The 17,307-nt window shown below is 33.8% G+C and overlaps 1 protein-coding gene across 3 annotated transcripts in view; it reads right to left on the bottom strand.

The window, feature by feature from the left end:
- Nucleotides 1-1,341: 1,341 nt before the first annotated feature.
- The window catches only part of LOC126880596 (zinc finger protein OZF-like), a 139,415-nt gene continuing 123,449 nt past the window's right edge, over nucleotides 1,342-17,307 (bottom strand). For 2 of the 3 annotated variants that reach the window (XM_050644565.1, XM_050644564.1), the window contains exon 2: nucleotides 1,342-3,465. In XM_050644565.1, the coding sequence (XP_050500522.1) occupies nucleotides 2,291-3,465 (1,175 nt within the window). In that variant the 3' untranslated portion in view covers nucleotides 1,342-2,290. The remainder of the gene's footprint in view (nucleotides 3,466-17,307) is intronic. The other variant, XM_050644563.1, reaches the window with a different exon arrangement.

Below are 17,307 nucleotides of genomic sequence, written 5' to 3'. Positions count from 1 at the left end.
GCGAATGTTGCATTCACGAATATTCGCATTCGCGAATGTTTCAAAAATGACATTCATTACATCACTAGTGTATATGACGTCATCAGAATATTGTTTTTTTAACCAAAAATTTTTCAACGTGGTGTCAAATTCGGAAAACCACAGAAAGCATTTACTATTTTATTTTGAAATAAGCCACACAAAATTTATTGATATTTCGACTATAAAGTTGATATCTCTACATCGCATCGTCTTAAAAATTTGACGAAAGTTTGACAATCTGCAAGTTTCCCATACAAGGTTTGTTAATATTGTTCTGAAGCTATTTCTTTGTGGCATACTATACAATTTACTATTTTATTGGGAAACAAGTCACAATTTAATTGTTAAGTTTAAATTTATTGACGTTTTGATTTCCACTTCCGAGGTCATTATCAAAATACCTCTGAAATATTCGCAAGTATTCGTTATGTAGCGCCATCTAGCCAAATATAGAGGTAGGTTGTGTAGGCCCATGTAGAGGTAAATCAGAAGATTTAATGTTGCTGAACTGCCAAAATATATTGCGTAGATTGTATAGTACCACAAGAGACATCGCAGTAATAAAAACTAGGTAAAGCCTTAATACAAGCAAGAAAACAACGAAAATTGCAAAATTTGACAATAGACGACGCAAATATTGAAGTATTAAAACATCTCACACATCTAGGCGTACAAATAACTGAGGAAGACAGCTAGAAGAAAGAAGTACAGAAAAGGATAATGCTGGTTAACGAAGCATACTTTTCTCTATCGCAGGTGTTTGGATCCAAAGATATCCATAGGGAAGTGAAGTTCAAAATATATAAAACCATCATACGACCAATAGCAATGGCGTAGAAACATTGATCATTTGAGAACATAAGATACAATAATAACAGCACCTAGTAAAGAGCTCAGTGGAATTATTTGGGACGGCAGCCAGTAGATATGGATAGACGAAGTGAGAAACGATGCTAAAGAGATATTGAGGGTAGACAACTGGAGAAGAGAAGCAAAGGAAATAGATGTTTAGTGGATGTTGGAGTACGCCAGGGCCTGAATGGGCTATAGCGCCATAGCAGAATGAGCATAAATGGGACATGGCAACATCCTCAAATATTTAAAGACTGTGACGCTCATTTTTTGTGAACAATTGTTCTTTTTTTACATCTTTGGTTCCATAGTACCAAAACGACCCCTCCCATCATCAACTACGACTGAGCAGCGATACTATCGAGATACAAAGTGCATCAGTGTTCTGAGCCTACTTCCTAGTATTGGTATGGTGGATGGTACAATATTTTATTAACAAATTTTGAGATAAAAATATCAATAAAAATCTGTTTTTATATATCGTTTATTAATTTTTAAACTCCGCCGAATGAATCTTATATTTAAGTATCCATAAGAAAAAATTTCCTGCAGCTGGCTGTATACTATTAATTACAAGTAAATTTAATGAAACATTTTTCTTGGTAAAAGGTATATTTTTTCGATTTTACAACAAAACGTTTTCGTTCTCTAAAAAGAGCATCACTAGAGTTACAAGCCTAATATGCTGAACCACCAAAAATACAAAGGTTAAAACCTTTTAAAAGTTGACTAAATGTCATACATAATTAAATAAATTATGGAATTCAAAGGATGGATATAATCCCTATGGATAAGGCCTTGGGGCAACATATAACTCCCACGTGGTACGTGGGTTATAATTAAGTCATCCCATTGAGGGAGGTGAAAAGCAACTGTGTTGTTGCAACAACACAAAGTTGCCTTTTGTATCACGTTTTGTTGTGATATTTGTGGCCCTTTTTAAGGGTTTTTAAATAAATATAGATACCTTTTACCAAGAAAAATTTTTCATTAAATTTACTTATATTTAAGTAGCATTTTTCTTTCAATTGTTTTCAAAAACCCGAGAAAAATTGTATGATCTTTTTTATGCTGTTTCTGAATAAAGTTAAATTTAAGTATTTATAGTCAAACAGTAATTTTAGTAATTATACATAAAAGTAATAAAAACAAAAATTATGTTATCGTTAGGCTTAATATAATATAATAGGTTATATTTATATTATGACGTTTCATGTCGAGTTGCAATAATACAATGTATGCGTAATCCTTGAAATCATCTGAACGGCCGAATATCAGCGTTCAAGCTGAACGTAGTTTAAACTGTCATCAGTTGAACGTGAATTGAGAATGACGATTTTGACATTAAACTGACGTTCACTAAAAGTTCATGTTAAACTTTAGTTGAATTCGATATGAGAAATCGGATCTAATAAGATTATTCTCCAGTGTGCAATCTTATATGTTTTCTCAAAGAACTTGATTGAGAAAACGACTTCGAACAAATTTCACATTTATATGGTTTCTCTTGAGAGTGCACTCTCATATGTACTTTTAAATCACATTTTTTTGAAAACGACTTATAACAAATATCACAGCGATACGGCCTTTCTCCAGTGTGTGTTGTCATATGTCCTTTCAAAGTACCTGCCAATGCAAACGACTGAGAACAAATTTCACATTGATAAGGTTTCTCTGTAGTATGCACTCTCATATGTACTTTCAAAACACTTTTATGGGAAAACGACTTCGAACAAATTTCACATTGATATTGTTTCTCTTGAGAGTGCACTATCATATGTCTTTTTAAGTCATAGGGTTTTAAAAACGACTTAAAACAATTATCACAGCGGTAATTCCGTTCTCCTATGTGCGTTTTGATATGACCTTTCAAAGTACCTGCCGATGAAAACGAGAGCGAACAAATTTCACACAGATAAGGCCTATCACCAGTATGCACTCTCATATGTATTTGGAAACCAGTTGGGTGGGAAAATGACTTAGAACAAATTTCACAGTGATATGGTTTCTCTCCAGTATGCGTTATCGTATGTCTTTTTAAATCACGTTTTTGAGAAAATGATTTAAAACATATTTCACACTGATAAGCCGTTTGTTCTCCATTGTGATTTCTAACATGTGCCTTTAAATAACCATTTTGGGAAAATGATTTGAAACAAATTTCACACAGATAAGGTTTGTCATCAGTATGCACTCTCACATGTTTTTTCAAAACACTTGGATCGGAATACGATTTCGAACAAATTTCACATTGATATGGCTTCTCTCCAGTGTGTGTTATCGCATGTCTTTTTAGATCACATTTTTGGGAAAACGATTTAAAGCATATTTCACACTGAAACGGTTTTTCTCCAGTGTGTATTCTCTTATGTGTGTTTAAAATACTCGCACGGAAAAACGACTTCAAACATATTTCACATTGATATGGCTTCTCTTCAGTGTGCGTTATCGTATGTCTTTTTAAACTACCTTTTTCAGAAAACGACTTTGGACATATTTCACATTGATAAGATTTTTTCGGACTCGTATTTTGCTCTTTATGACACTGATGATCAAAGGTTTTGAATGTATCCGTATTTTTCTCCAGACACCCTAAAATAAAAAAGCCAAGTCTTAATTGCTTTATTATATAACAATGTAACAGTTCTGACATGGTACAATTATTAATATATTAAATATGTTTGTGTGTTCGTGTTTTATCGGCACTGGAATAATGTGTAGTGTAGTAAATACCCATTGTCCATACCCACTAGCTAGCACAATAAAAATATGGTTCGCTACGCCTTGGAAAATTAGCGGGAAGCAAGATCCTGTTGGACCCTAGCCTGGCATTGTTAGGAGATATTATGAGAGTGCAGCATTAGAGATTAAATATACCTAAGGAGTGGGGGGTATAGTTTGAAAGAGTTAATTTTTTAAATAAAAGTGCATATTTTCAAGAATACCCTCGGAAAATTTCAAATTGATGGGAGTAAAATTACCAGAGATACAGCGTGTTGAATATCCCTCCCTTCGACTCGCTTTGCCGCGGCTTCGCACCAGCACGCTTGAGCGTAGTGAGAAACGTTAAACAACTGTTCGCTTTCTCTCTTGTAAATTACTTCTGATTCAAAAAACATATTCCAATGTGCATCACTTTATAATTTGGCAGACACATAAGAAGATGAAAATGCAGTTGTCAAAACTTTAAACGCATTTTTCTCAAAACTGCTTTTTCAAATACGGTGGACATTATAACTGAAAAACTAGGTACTTGACCGATCCACCTGATATTTTGCATATATTTTCTATAGACATTTCGTGAAATAACAACGTCGGCATATTTTTCGTTTTGTGCTTATTTTTTGTTAAACAATAATAAAGCTGTTGATTTTCACAAAATGTTCTCCAAAAATTTTGTATTTTTGACTTCTGAGTGATACCAAAAATTAAAAAACCATTTAAAATAAAAAAACTCGACGTTGTTACCTAGTGAAACTCATAAGCTAATTAAATCTTTTTGAATTTTTTGTTTCGTATGATCTAGTGGCGAGTTCTGATGTCCACCGCAAAATCAATTTTTTTGAGGTGTCTGTCAAAATTTGTCACTAATAGCTTATTTATCAATATTTTGGATTTAATTTGTTTAAATATTCTTTGAATTGTACTTTGTATGTTTATTTAATGTAAAAATAAAATAATTATACCATAGCTTCGAAAAAAATTCACAAAATTGTGCTCGATATGTTGATTTCAAACCATACCCCCCCCCTTAATAAGGCGAGATTTTGGTATATCACAAGGAAATTGCTTCTATTGGAACTACTTTCTGTAAATACTAGTTCTATGGAGTATATATCAAAGTTATTAACTTTAATACAAAATTTAAACAAAATGTCTGTTTTTCTAACTTTTTTATTATTTTATTTATTTATATTTAAGACCGCTTACAGACGAACCACTTTTTGAAGTCGAAGTCAGCAACAAAAAGTCGAGCGTTTGTGGTTGTCTGTCGCTACTTGAAGTCGTCATTTGACAACAATGCAAAACTCATTTTCTTTTCATCCGGGTGTTTTCTCGACTGCACTACAACTTCTGTCGGCGGTTGTCGAAATTTGATATCCGGGGGTTTTTGGGGTTGCTGATTACGAATCCGAAATCGAAATTTCAAAAAACAAAATGGCGGATGCAATTCGCTAATTTTTTTTCAACGTTAAATTCGATTATTAATCATATGAAAGTCAAAACTAATTTTTACTTTATTTTTCAACAATACTGTATCTGACCCTTTTATCTACGATTTTACAAGAGCATACTGAAATAACTAAAGATCTACAGTCATAACGACTACTTGAATGTTGCGGCATGATCTGTTTATTCTGCCTTGTTAACGATTCATATTGAAACTCATAGCGCAGAACGCTTGTACAAAAAATTCTCGCAAAACCAAAGGGGCAGATAGTGGCAGCTAATTTTTTTTGAATCTTAAAGAGAGAAATATCAGCTAAAAGATGATTGTAGTAACGTCTTGGAATTCGATGGAATACACAACTATTTGGCTATCTGAAAATTAAATTTTTTCAAAATATATACTTTCTTATTACCTAACTTCAACTTAAAATCTACTAAATACAACACATATACAAATATTTTGATATTATCGGCTTTTATTAAAGATGGCTCCACGAATATCCTCCATTTTGCAGAATTGAATTTGCGCACTTCGTTTTCGAGATACACGCACAAGACTGTGCGTGTAAAATATTCGTTATTCTTAACTACGGTTTTGTTTTGTACGAAGGTCAACTTTAAACTGGGCCCGGATTACGTACACTCGATACGCATCGTATCCGCCATGTTTTCCCATAGCGCCTTACGGGAAAACATGGCGGATACGATGCGTATCGAGTATACGTAATCCCTATGCAGAACTGGAAATGGACCATGATAGTGTGACGTCAAAACGTCAAAATTTTTCCAAACACGTTGTGTCTAGGTATACGCTAACGTGTACGCAAATAAAAAAGTTAGGTAGAATTAAACGTCATAACAAATATTTTTCTATCAAACAAACACTAAACATATCAAAATAGCGTGTATCAAAATATACAGTCACTGCCCACGCTATATAGTCACTAGCTTGATGAAGTTTAACTTTTTTATTTGAGTACATTTTAGCGTGTACCTAGACACAACGTTTGGAAAACTTTTTTGACGTTTTGACGTCACGACTATCACGGTCCATTCAGATATACGAGTAGGAGATATAGCACTAGGGTTGCCAACACTGAATAGGGAATTTAATTCTCTTTTAGAAAATGTAATAATATTCTCGAAACGTAATTTTTTTTTGACTTTTGGCCACCTTTTCGGGTTTTTGGACCACTGTGCGCCGGTAGCAGCGACAAAAAGTAAGTACAAGAAGCAATGTTTCTTCGTTCGAATTCATAATTAATCTGCTTGTACAAACTAATATTTTGTCGTCACTGTTAACTGCAAAAAGAAGTCGATCAGAACAACAGCAAACGCCGATACTAGCGACAGGCCAGCGACTTTTTGCGGTTGGCTTCGACTTCAAAAAGTGGTTCTGTCTGTAAGCCGCCTAAGGAGTATTTTTCTTACAGTAATTGATCAAAAACCCGCGAAAAGTTATTAAAAAATTATATTTAGATTATTCTCCAGTGTACAATCTTATATGTTTTTTCAAAGAACCTGATCGAGAAAATAACTTCACATTGATATAGCATCTCTCCAGTGTGCGTTATCGTATGTCTTTTTAAATTACATTTTTGAGAAAACGATTTACCCCGCACAAACCTTATGGAAATTAGGTCCCAGTGGATTTAGTTCATACTTTGGGAAAATACTCTTTGAAGCATTGTGATGAAAAGTTCTCATGGGCACAACTCGATCGTATGGAGGATTTTCAAGATATAGAGGCACAAACTCGGAAAATGATAAGATTTACTGGGTATTCCAATTCCCGGAGTTACTGGTTATCTGGCAACATGTAGAAGTTTGGATCATAGAAAAGTACTAGTGGTCTAGAATTTTTTCCTGGCTATCCAATGGCGACCTATACTTTGACCTTGGCCTTCAACGGACGTCATCTTCTAGAGTTTCGAGGGTTTTCGGCATTAAATTGATATACACAGATTACTCATGGGTTTTTGGGATCGCTAAACACGAATATGTCATCCGAGTTGACCTCTGGAGCACGTGGTGGCCAGGGCCACTGCAAGGGACGTCATCTTCTAGAGTTTCGATGGTTCTCAGCATTTAATTGATGCAAATGAATTACTGGAGGGTTTTTTGTGGTAGCTAAACACGAATATGCCACCAGAACCGAGTCCCGGAGTACCTAGTTTCCAAGGTCAATGAAAGAGGGTCCTGAAGTTTCGAGTGTCTTCGGTACTACATTAATGCAAACGGATTAGTTATAGGTTTTGGGAGTTGCTGAACACGAATACGTGATCAGCACAGACACAGGAGCACATGGTGCCTAAGACAGGATATCTTCTGGAGTTTCGGAGGAATCAAATGGATTACTCTTAGGTTTTTGGGATTGCTGAACTTGCATACACTATCAGATCCGACCTACGAATTACATTGTGCCTACGGCACGTCATCTTCTGGAGTTTCGAGGGTTTTCGGCATTAAATTGGTAAAAACGGATTAGTCATGGCTCTTTTGGGGTCGCTGAACGCTAATACGACATCAGATCTGACCCACGGAGCACCTGGTGCCTAAGGTTATTCGTCTTCTCGAGTTTCGAGAGTTTTCGACATTAAATTGATAGGAATGGATTACTCATAGCTTTTTGAAGTTGCTGAACACGAATACGCCATCAGAACAGACACCGGAGCACCTATCGCCTAAGGCACGTCATCTTCTGGAGTATCGAGAGTTTTCGGTACCACACTGATGCAAACGGATTGGTACACACCGAGTACTCGGATGTTTTCTGAGTTGCTGTCTACTGGAATTTTCGACAAATTCATTAAAAAATTAGTCAAAAATCATTACTCCAGGGTTTTTGAGGTAACTGAAAACGAATATGACGTCGGTAGTGATCTCCGGAGTACCTGGTGCCCACGGTACCTACTGTTTACCTCGTCTTCAGAAGTTTTCGTCGTCAAATTCATTAAAAAATTACTCGGGGATTTTTGGGCTCGCTGAAAAAGAAGATGACATTGAAAATTATCTCCAGAGTACCTGGTGCCTAGGATACCTACTTTTTACGTCAACTTCTGAAATTTTCGTTACGCAATCAGTCAAATGTTAATGGTCTTCAAGGTATGTAATACATATTGCAGTTGGTTTTAATGCGAATTCTTTGATTTTGTATTATAAAAATACCTTTATTAAAAAACATACAATTAAATGGATGGATACATCGATGTTTATATTTCATTGTTTTCTTTTTCTTCTTCTTCGCTTTCAAAGCGAATTCAATATTATCTCATGGCTATGGGTCACAAAGTTTCCTGGCACATTTACGAATCGAATGCAAAAAGAATTATTAAAATCCGTCTTGTCGTTTTTTTTTGGAGGTTCAGCGCTTTATTGCCTCGACTAGTTCTCCAGTTAGCCCAGTAAATGAACAGGAAATACGGCGATACCGTGTAGTTTTCAAGAGCAACTCCGAATTGTATGAAAATTTGGATTTAGGTTCTACTTACCCTCCACTTCAAAGTTGAAATTGTGCCGTTGGTTGCTTTTACTTGGGGGGTGACAGTCACCCCTTTTCGGGGGTGAAAAAACATACGTTCAAGATAAGACCGGAAATGGATAAATTTACTGATTTTAAGCAACTTTTGTTCTATAGAGTTTTTTATGTAAGTCAATACCTTTCGGGTTGTTTGCGATTGAAAATGTTTATTTTTCGACAAAGAAACTACGTTTTTAGACGGTTTTTGCAAATAACTCAAAAAGTAAATATTTGATCGAAAAAAATATCCTTAGCAAAAGTGTAGCTTATAAAACACCAAAGAAAATGGTGTATCAGTAAAGTCTATCAATCGAGTAAAAACAAAGTTGTAGCTCATGAAAAATACGTTCTTATTCGTCTACTTTCAAATCGAATATTTCAAGGTGAAATCACCGAAAAATTAAGCACTTTTCGGGAAAAACCCATTGAAACTTTTTTAAAGTGTTTTGTAGCAAGAAGAATAAGTGTGCGCGTGCCTTTACCTAATAGGTGTAGACGTACGTTAACTGAATTAGTGACAGTTCGAGTTCTGCAGCTAGCTTCGGGGAGAGAGGTTATGAAGATGCTTGGTCACGCCAAGACTGCTTTTTTTTAATATTACTTGTTACTTTTACAATAGTTGTTAGACACAAATCAACACGTCTCACACAAATATATTAAACCTAAAATAAACTGTTTGCACGTTTATTTCTTAGGCAATCCTACATTTTATAAAAAAGCTTTATTCTAATTGTTTATAAAAGTTTCTAGCATTAAAAATAAGTGAGTTACGCTCAAAATAAAGTTGGCCCTCTTTTTTTTGATAAAAAATCATGAAAATCTCCCCCTGTTTAGCTCCCCAAATGAAATTAATCGCTACCGCTTTACAAACAATGAAACAATTTACTTACTTATCTATTTTTTATATGATCTGTCAGTCTCACCGGTTTAAAGTGCTTGTTTTTGAAAGGGTTATAGTTGAAAAAGCTTGAACGGGTCACTAATCACGAGTGTATACAAATTTTAAACAGCCATATTTTAACCAATTTTTGTCTTACTGAAAAACAAAATGAAAGTAGCATATTTATAATAGCAAGACCTACTTTTTTTGCTCTGTAAGATTTTTTATCACTAATACTTTTTAAGTTATTTTGAAAAAAGGAAATTTAAAAAAAAAATTTTTTACTATAAAACCAAATTTTTTCAAAACGAAGCACTTCAAAAATATCAAACTTACAGATCACATAAACAATACACATACAGTTAAAATAAATAGTAAGGCGGTAACGATTAATTTTATTGAAGGTGCTAAATAGAGCGATGCTTTTACGATTTTTTTTACCAAAAAAAGAGGCAAACTTTTTTTTCAGTGTAACTCGTTTATTTTTGATGCTAGAAACTTTTGTAAAAAACAAAAAATATAAAGATGATTTATGCCCGGTTGCACCAACAGATCTTAAGCTTAAGTCGAGGTATATAATTGATAATAAGGTAAGAATCTAAAATTATGGTGCAACGTAAGTGATACTCAAGGACGCCCTATTTATAAGTAGAGGTTAGCTAATCTGGAACTTAAGATCTGTTGGTGCAACCAGGCATTAGATACTTTAAAAATGTTAATAAGCTTTTCCCAAAAAGTGCTTAATTTTTCGATGATTTCGCGTTGAATTATTCGATTTGGAATTAGACGAATAAGAACGTATTTTTCATGAGCTACAACTTTGCTTTTACTCAATTTATAGACTGATACACCATTTTTTTCGTTTTTTTCACTTTTTCTAAGAATATTTTTTTCGATAAAATATTTACTTTTTGAGTTATTTGCGAAAAACAGTCTGAAAACGTAGTTTTTTTTTGTCGAAAAATCAACATTTTCAATCGCGAATAACTCTAAAAGTATTGACTTACGTAACAAACTTTATAGAAGAACAGTTGCTTATAATCTGTCAATTTATCAATTACCGGGCTTATTTTAAATACGCGTTTTTCACCCCCCGAGAAGGAGTGACTGTCACCTCCCAAGTAAAAGCAACCAACGGCACAAAATCAACTTTGAAGTGGAGTGTAAAGTTGAACCTAAATCCAAATTTTCATGCAATTCGGAGTTGCCCCTGAAAAGTACACTCCAAAACGGTCATTTATTGGGCTAAGTGTGATTTCTAAGATGTGTCTTTAAATGACAAATTTGGGAAAACGATTTAGAACAAATTTCACATTGATATGGCTTATCTCCAGTGTGTGTTCTAGTATGTAATTTCAAAGAATTCTTTAAAGAAAACTTCTTAAGACAAATTTCACACTGATAAGGTTTTTCACCAGTGTGCACTGTCAAATGTGATTTCAAAGTACCTGATTGACTAAACTGCTTAAAACAAAATTTACATTGATATGGTTTCTCTTGAGAGTGCACTCTCGTATGTCTTTTTAAATGACATTTTTGAGAAAACGATTTAAAACAAATTTCACACTGAAAAGACGTTTGTTCTCCAGTGTGATTTCTAACATGTGCCTTTAAATGACAATTTTGGGAAAACGATTTAAAACAAATTTCACATTGATACGGCTTCTCTCCAGTGTGCGTTACTGTATGTCTTTCTAAATCACACTTTTTAATAAACGACTTTGAACATATTTCACATTGATATGGCTTCTCTCCAGTGTGCGTTCTCGTATGTGTTTTTAAATTACGTTTTTCAGAAAACGATTTAAAACAAATTTCACACTGATACGGCGTTTGTTTTTCAGTGTGATTTCTAACATGTGCCTTTAAATGACCATTTTGGGAAAACGATTTAAAACAAATTTCACATTGATATGGCTTAACTCCAGTGTGCGTTAACGTATGTCTTTTTAAACTACGTTTTTCAGAAAAGAACTTAAAACAAAGTTCACATTGATAAGATTTTTTCGAACCCGTATTTTCCTCGTTACGACATGGATGTTCAAATGTTTTGATTGTTTCCGTATTTTTCTCCAGACATCCTAAAATAAAAAAGCAAAGTTTTAATTGCTTTATTATCAATTTAACAGTTCTAGAATGGTACAATTAGGGCCGGTTGTTCGAACGCTAATCAACAATGATCATTATCAAATAATTAATTACTGTCAATGTCAACTTTGTTTGGGTTGTTAAAAACATAATTAATTACAATTCTGAGACTATAATCAATTAATATAACAATAATTATTAACATAATTAATAATAAATCTCATAATTGTAATTAATTATGTTTTCAGCAACCCAAAAAAAGTTGACATTGACAGTTTTGGTGACAGTAATTAAATATTTGATAATGATCATTGTTGATTAGCGTTCGAACAACCGGCCCTTAATAAACTAAATAGGTGTGTGTTTGTGTTTTATTGGCATTAGTTTTCACAACCAACTGACCAGTCAATTTCATAATGATTTTAGATTATTTGTGGCAAGTTAGTTTAACACTAGCTCAGGATGGAACAGAACAACTTAGAACGGGATCCTATAGCATTCACAAGAAATAATACGAGGAAAATATCAATAACATATATAAAAGGACTACCCGAGAAACTTAAAACAATAGGAAATAAATTCAAGATTTCAACAACATTCAAAACAACAAACACGTTGAGATCTATTCAATCTAAAATTAAACCTAACTGTGAACAAGAAAGAACAAAGAATTGTATTTATAAAATACCTTGTGAATGCGAACAATTTTATTTAGGTGAAACATCAAGACCATTAAACGTTAGAATAAGTGAACATCAGTATTATATTAAAAATAGAAAATTTGATAGATCTCAAATATAACACGCATGGGATAATGAACATAGAGTTCAGTGGAGAGATTCAAGTATAGTCCTGAAAGAAACCGATAGTAAAAAGAGAAAAATTAAAGAAGCAGCTTTAATTATCCTAAATGAAACCAATTGTGTCGCAAATTCCTCGGTAGAATGCAGTAGGATGTGGTTACCCATACTAAAAGAGGAAGTCAATAGAAAGAAAATACCACGATTAGTAAGTCAATAACATATCGAGTTAGTACATATTTTATATTTTAGTATTATTTATTTATATATATATATATATATATATATATATATATATATATATATATATATATATATATAAAACAGATGAAATAGAGAATGTGGAAAAATGCCCTTACGAACAATTCACACATCCACCATTTCGGGTTGGGAAAAATTTTTCGAATAGAATCAAAGATCCAAACACCAGTTCTTAGAAATGTGTTTCGCCCTCTTCAACCTCTCTGGGCTTATCAATAAAGATGAGAGGTTGAATATCTTTAGACACATTCCAATCAAAAAACAACATTCGAGACCTAGACATAGAAGGTGCGTAAATCTACGGCAAGTCCGACAATGACAGTCTCAAGTTTTAATTCCCTTAGAAGGTGCGTAAATCTACCTTCTATGTCTAGGTCTCGAATGTTGTTTTTTGATTGGAATGTGTCTAAAGATATTCAACCTCTCATCTTTATTGATAAGCCCAGAGAGGTTGAAGAGGGCGAAACACATTTCTAAGAACTGGTGTTTGGATCTTTGATTCTATTCGAAAAATTTTTCCCAACCCGAAATGGTGGATGTGTGAATTGTTCGTAAGGGGATTTTTCCACATTCTCTATTTCATCTGTTTGATTTCGTACGAGTGGTCGTCAAACCATTAACCTTGGATCCTTTGATCACTGAGTGTGTTTCAAGGATCTACATCTCATATATATATATATATATATATATATATATATATATATATATATATATATATATATATATATATATATATTATGTATTATTAATATTATTTATAATTTAAAATAACATTTGTACATATTAAGGTCAGAATTTGGTATTAGTTTCGAGAGTAAACTAAAGTAAGACCTAATACGATGTCGGGATAGTAACGAGGTTTTTTCTTTTCCCTCGTGATTTACTATGGAATCTCTAACGCGAGAATTTTACTGTCACCATTGCATGTGGTTGTCTTTTTAAAGACAGATCACATGTTATGATTTTTTTGTGACGGATATTCTTGAGTTGGGGTTGATTTCATGTAATCGAATGAACTATCTTTCAGTAAAGTCGTCCCAGGAACGCAACTCATAAATATTGGCAATATAATTTTTAAAGTCTTCTACTAGTCCTGTCGCCAGGAGGGTACAACGGCCTCCTTAATTCAGATGGACTTACCCAAGTTTTTTTTATGTATTTTGACCCGTAGAACACGAATTTTTTGGGTAACAGTCGATCCGGATGTCGATAAGATTGTTATAAACAAAGAACTTGAGGAATTACATAGCAGCGATTTTTCGCAAAATAAAACATTTTTTGTATTGTTTGGGTGATTCTTAGCAAAAAATGTTCTTACAAGTTTTTTCGTAGGACGCATAGTTTTCGAGATAAACGCGGTTGAACTTTAAAAAAATCGAAAAAGTGCAATTTTTGAACCGGTATAACTTTTGATTAAAAAATAAAATGGAAATTCTGCTTACTGCATTTGAAAGTTAAAGTCAAATTCTATCGGTTTTGATTATTTGCATTGCTAAAAATTAAGTTTTTATTTGTTGAACAAAGCTATAAACACATAGTTTTTCCCGGGCCCAATGCATGCGTTTTAATGGACGTAATATACGTAGAAATACTGTATGCGCGCCTACTCGTTCGATTTCAAATTAGAAATGCATTGAAAACATCATTCAATCACTATGTGTTTATAGCTTTGTTTAACGATAAAAAAATTAATTTTTAGCAATGAAAATAATCAAAACCGATAGAATTTTACTTGAACTTTCAAATGCGGTAAACAGAATTGCTATTTTATTTTTCAATCAAAAGTTATTCGGGTTCAAAAATTGCAATTTTTCGATTTTTTGAAAGTTCAACCGCGTTTATGTCGAAAACTATGCAGCCTACGAAAAAACTTGTAAAATAATTTTTTACTTAGAATGACCCAAAGAATAAAAAAACATGTTTTGTTTTGCGAAAAATCGCTGTTATGTGATTCCTCAAGTTCTTTGTTTATAACAATCTTATCAACATCCGGATCGACTGTTACCCAAAAAATTCGTGTTCTACGGGTCAAAATACATAAAGAAAACTTGGGTAAGTCCATCTGAATTAAGGAGGCCGTTGTATCCCTACTGGCGACAGGACTATACTTTAAACTGTATAATATATGTCTGAATTGCCGATATAAATGAGTCAGATTAAATAAATTATTAGAAGAATTTTTTTACTAAGCAACAACATTTTTGTTTAATTCATTAATATTTTCTGTATTTTGACAACGACACCCGATTTGGGCGTCAAAACGTTAATAAAAATCATCTTTTTAATAAAATTGTGGCTTATTTCCCATCAAAACTAGTTAATTGCAAAAATGCCACAAGAAAATAGCTTCAGAAACACTAGCTCAGGGGGCTAATATATAGTGTGTGTTAAGTTAATGTCTGGTTACTTAGTAAAGCCGACTTCATTGTCTTTACAGAGACATTTATTGCATCCGAACGTCGGCGGTCTCTTAAGGCGGGTTCTCACTTGTCAGTTTCGCTGACGCAGTCTGACTGATTCATTAATAATGATCAATAAAAAGCTACGTTTGTATTCACACGTTTCATGTTTTGCTACACTCAGTACGCAGTTAATCCAAACATCTTATATGGTGGTAATGAAAATGGTTAAAAAAAAATTGAGACAAGCTGTTCGCTAAGTATGTTTACAACAATTAGTAAATGAATTACAGAATATTCTCGTCGTAGATGGTGGGTCAGGTCCTGGATATTGCGCAGAAATAAACGGGGTGCTAGTGAAACTATATTGAAAGAATTAGCTTGGGAAGATTGTGATTAATATACAAAACACTTAAGAAAGAACACAAATTTCAAGAGATTCTGCAAAAAATTGCACCAAAATTGCTCTCAAAACTTGCCACACTGAACAAATCACGAACATTCACATGCTTTAGTTTCTATTCATTATGGGATCATGCTCGGCCAAAAATGATAAAAAGTAAAACTGTTTTTCACTTTAACTGAAAGTATGAATGTACTGATCATTTAAAATGAAAATGTGTTCTCATGTTCATTATCACTAAATAAGTTAGACTGCGTCAGCGAAACTGACAAGTGTGAACCTGTCTTTAGATGAGTACTGATTTCACAAGGATAAAAATTATTATCATTTATTAAAAATTTCCCACCCAGCCGGGATTCAAACTCACGAGCTTTGAGCCCAAAGGTAGGCTCTCTTACCACTAAACTACTGGGGACTTTTATAGTACCTATGTAAATACAATATACAGATACATAAAGGGACTAACGAAATTCCTACTGTCCCTACCCACTACCCAGTGGCGCCTCGTATAACTTTAGGAAGGTAGTGCCAGAATCCGGGCAGCTGCCTAAATTTTTTGTGGCGGTTTTACGATATGGTCAAAAAGGATATAAAATATAAATAAAAAAAAATAGGCGCAGATATTTTTATCTTATATCTATATATTTACTATTTTTGGGATGCCAAAAAATTTACCAAAATTTATCAAAACAGTTCCGTAAATTAAGTAATTAGCAATAAAATAAATTCAACTTACCACCAGTATTTACTGCTGATGTACTTTGTTTTTGTTTTTTTCATCACTAGGTGGGGAATCTGCAAACAGACGTCGGAGGTAAACATTTCCAACAGTGCTGGGTTCCTGAGCTGAAACCTCATCAGTGTCACGTCGACCAGTTTGGCCCTAAATCGGACCTCCCTGCCCTCCGTAACTCCGATGTGGCCGGGACCAGCTAAACCCCACCCCTCTCATACTAGGGCATCAGGGTGGAATCGCCCGTTAGGGCATGACTTCTCCCCGATGTCCTTCTTTTGCCCGATTCTCAGTCGCTCGTCATCACGCATCAGCTTCCGTCTCTCACACTCATCCGACCACCACGTCCTTTAATCCTATGCTGTCAATGTTTCATTCTTCCTACCACTGCTGATGTACTTGAAGTTTGTTGTTACGATATGGTCTCTAGAGCCTATTTAGAAAATTATAAAAATAACACTATTCTATTATTTACACACACGCACAAAGTTATTAAATATCACTTTTAAAGTTTACGATATGTGAAGTCCATCCTTCTTTCTTTTTTGGAGGCAAAGTTTTCAATGACTTTATTATTAAAATTGTCAATGCCATTTACAAAATGTCTTTCTGTAGACAGCATACCTAAAGCACTTAGTCGTTCTTCCTTCATGGTATTTCTGAGGAATGTCTTAATTCGTTTTAGCATTGAAAAACAACGTTCTGCTTCAGATGTTGACATGGGAATGGTTATTAATATACTTAAAAGTTTAACGGTTTCTTCAAATGTACATTTTAAACCTTCATCATTTAATAAAACAGATAAAGGAACAGCCCCAGAGGTAGTACTTAATTCGTCTCGCTGATACAATACTTGTAATTCAGTTTTAAGTCGAGTTTTGTTTAAAAATAAAAATTGTGTGCATGTTTCATTAAGAAATGATTCGGGGAACTTATCCTTATAAGCAGAAAACCTCTCTGACATAAATAAATGAGAAGCAACTAAATGTCCGGAGAAGGTAAACCTTGTTTTTATTTGCAACAAAACTGCATCGCATATCTCTAAGGCTTCCCGTTTTCTGCTGGGCCTGTCCTCTTCAATTCGCGCCTTTTTTTTTATTGGTTTATCATTATCGGTTTGTCTCTGTGACGTGTTTATTTCTTCTTGAATACTATCCATAATGACGTCCATTTGCTCCCT

This window comes from Diabrotica virgifera, chromosome 2 (assembly GCF_917563875.1).
Source record: "Diabrotica virgifera virgifera chromosome 2, PGI_DIABVI_V3a".
In the NCBI taxonomy this organism is placed as follows: Eukaryota; Metazoa; Arthropoda; class Insecta; order Coleoptera; family Chrysomelidae; genus Diabrotica; species Diabrotica virgifera.
This window is presented reverse-complemented; position numbering and strand designations above follow the sequence as displayed.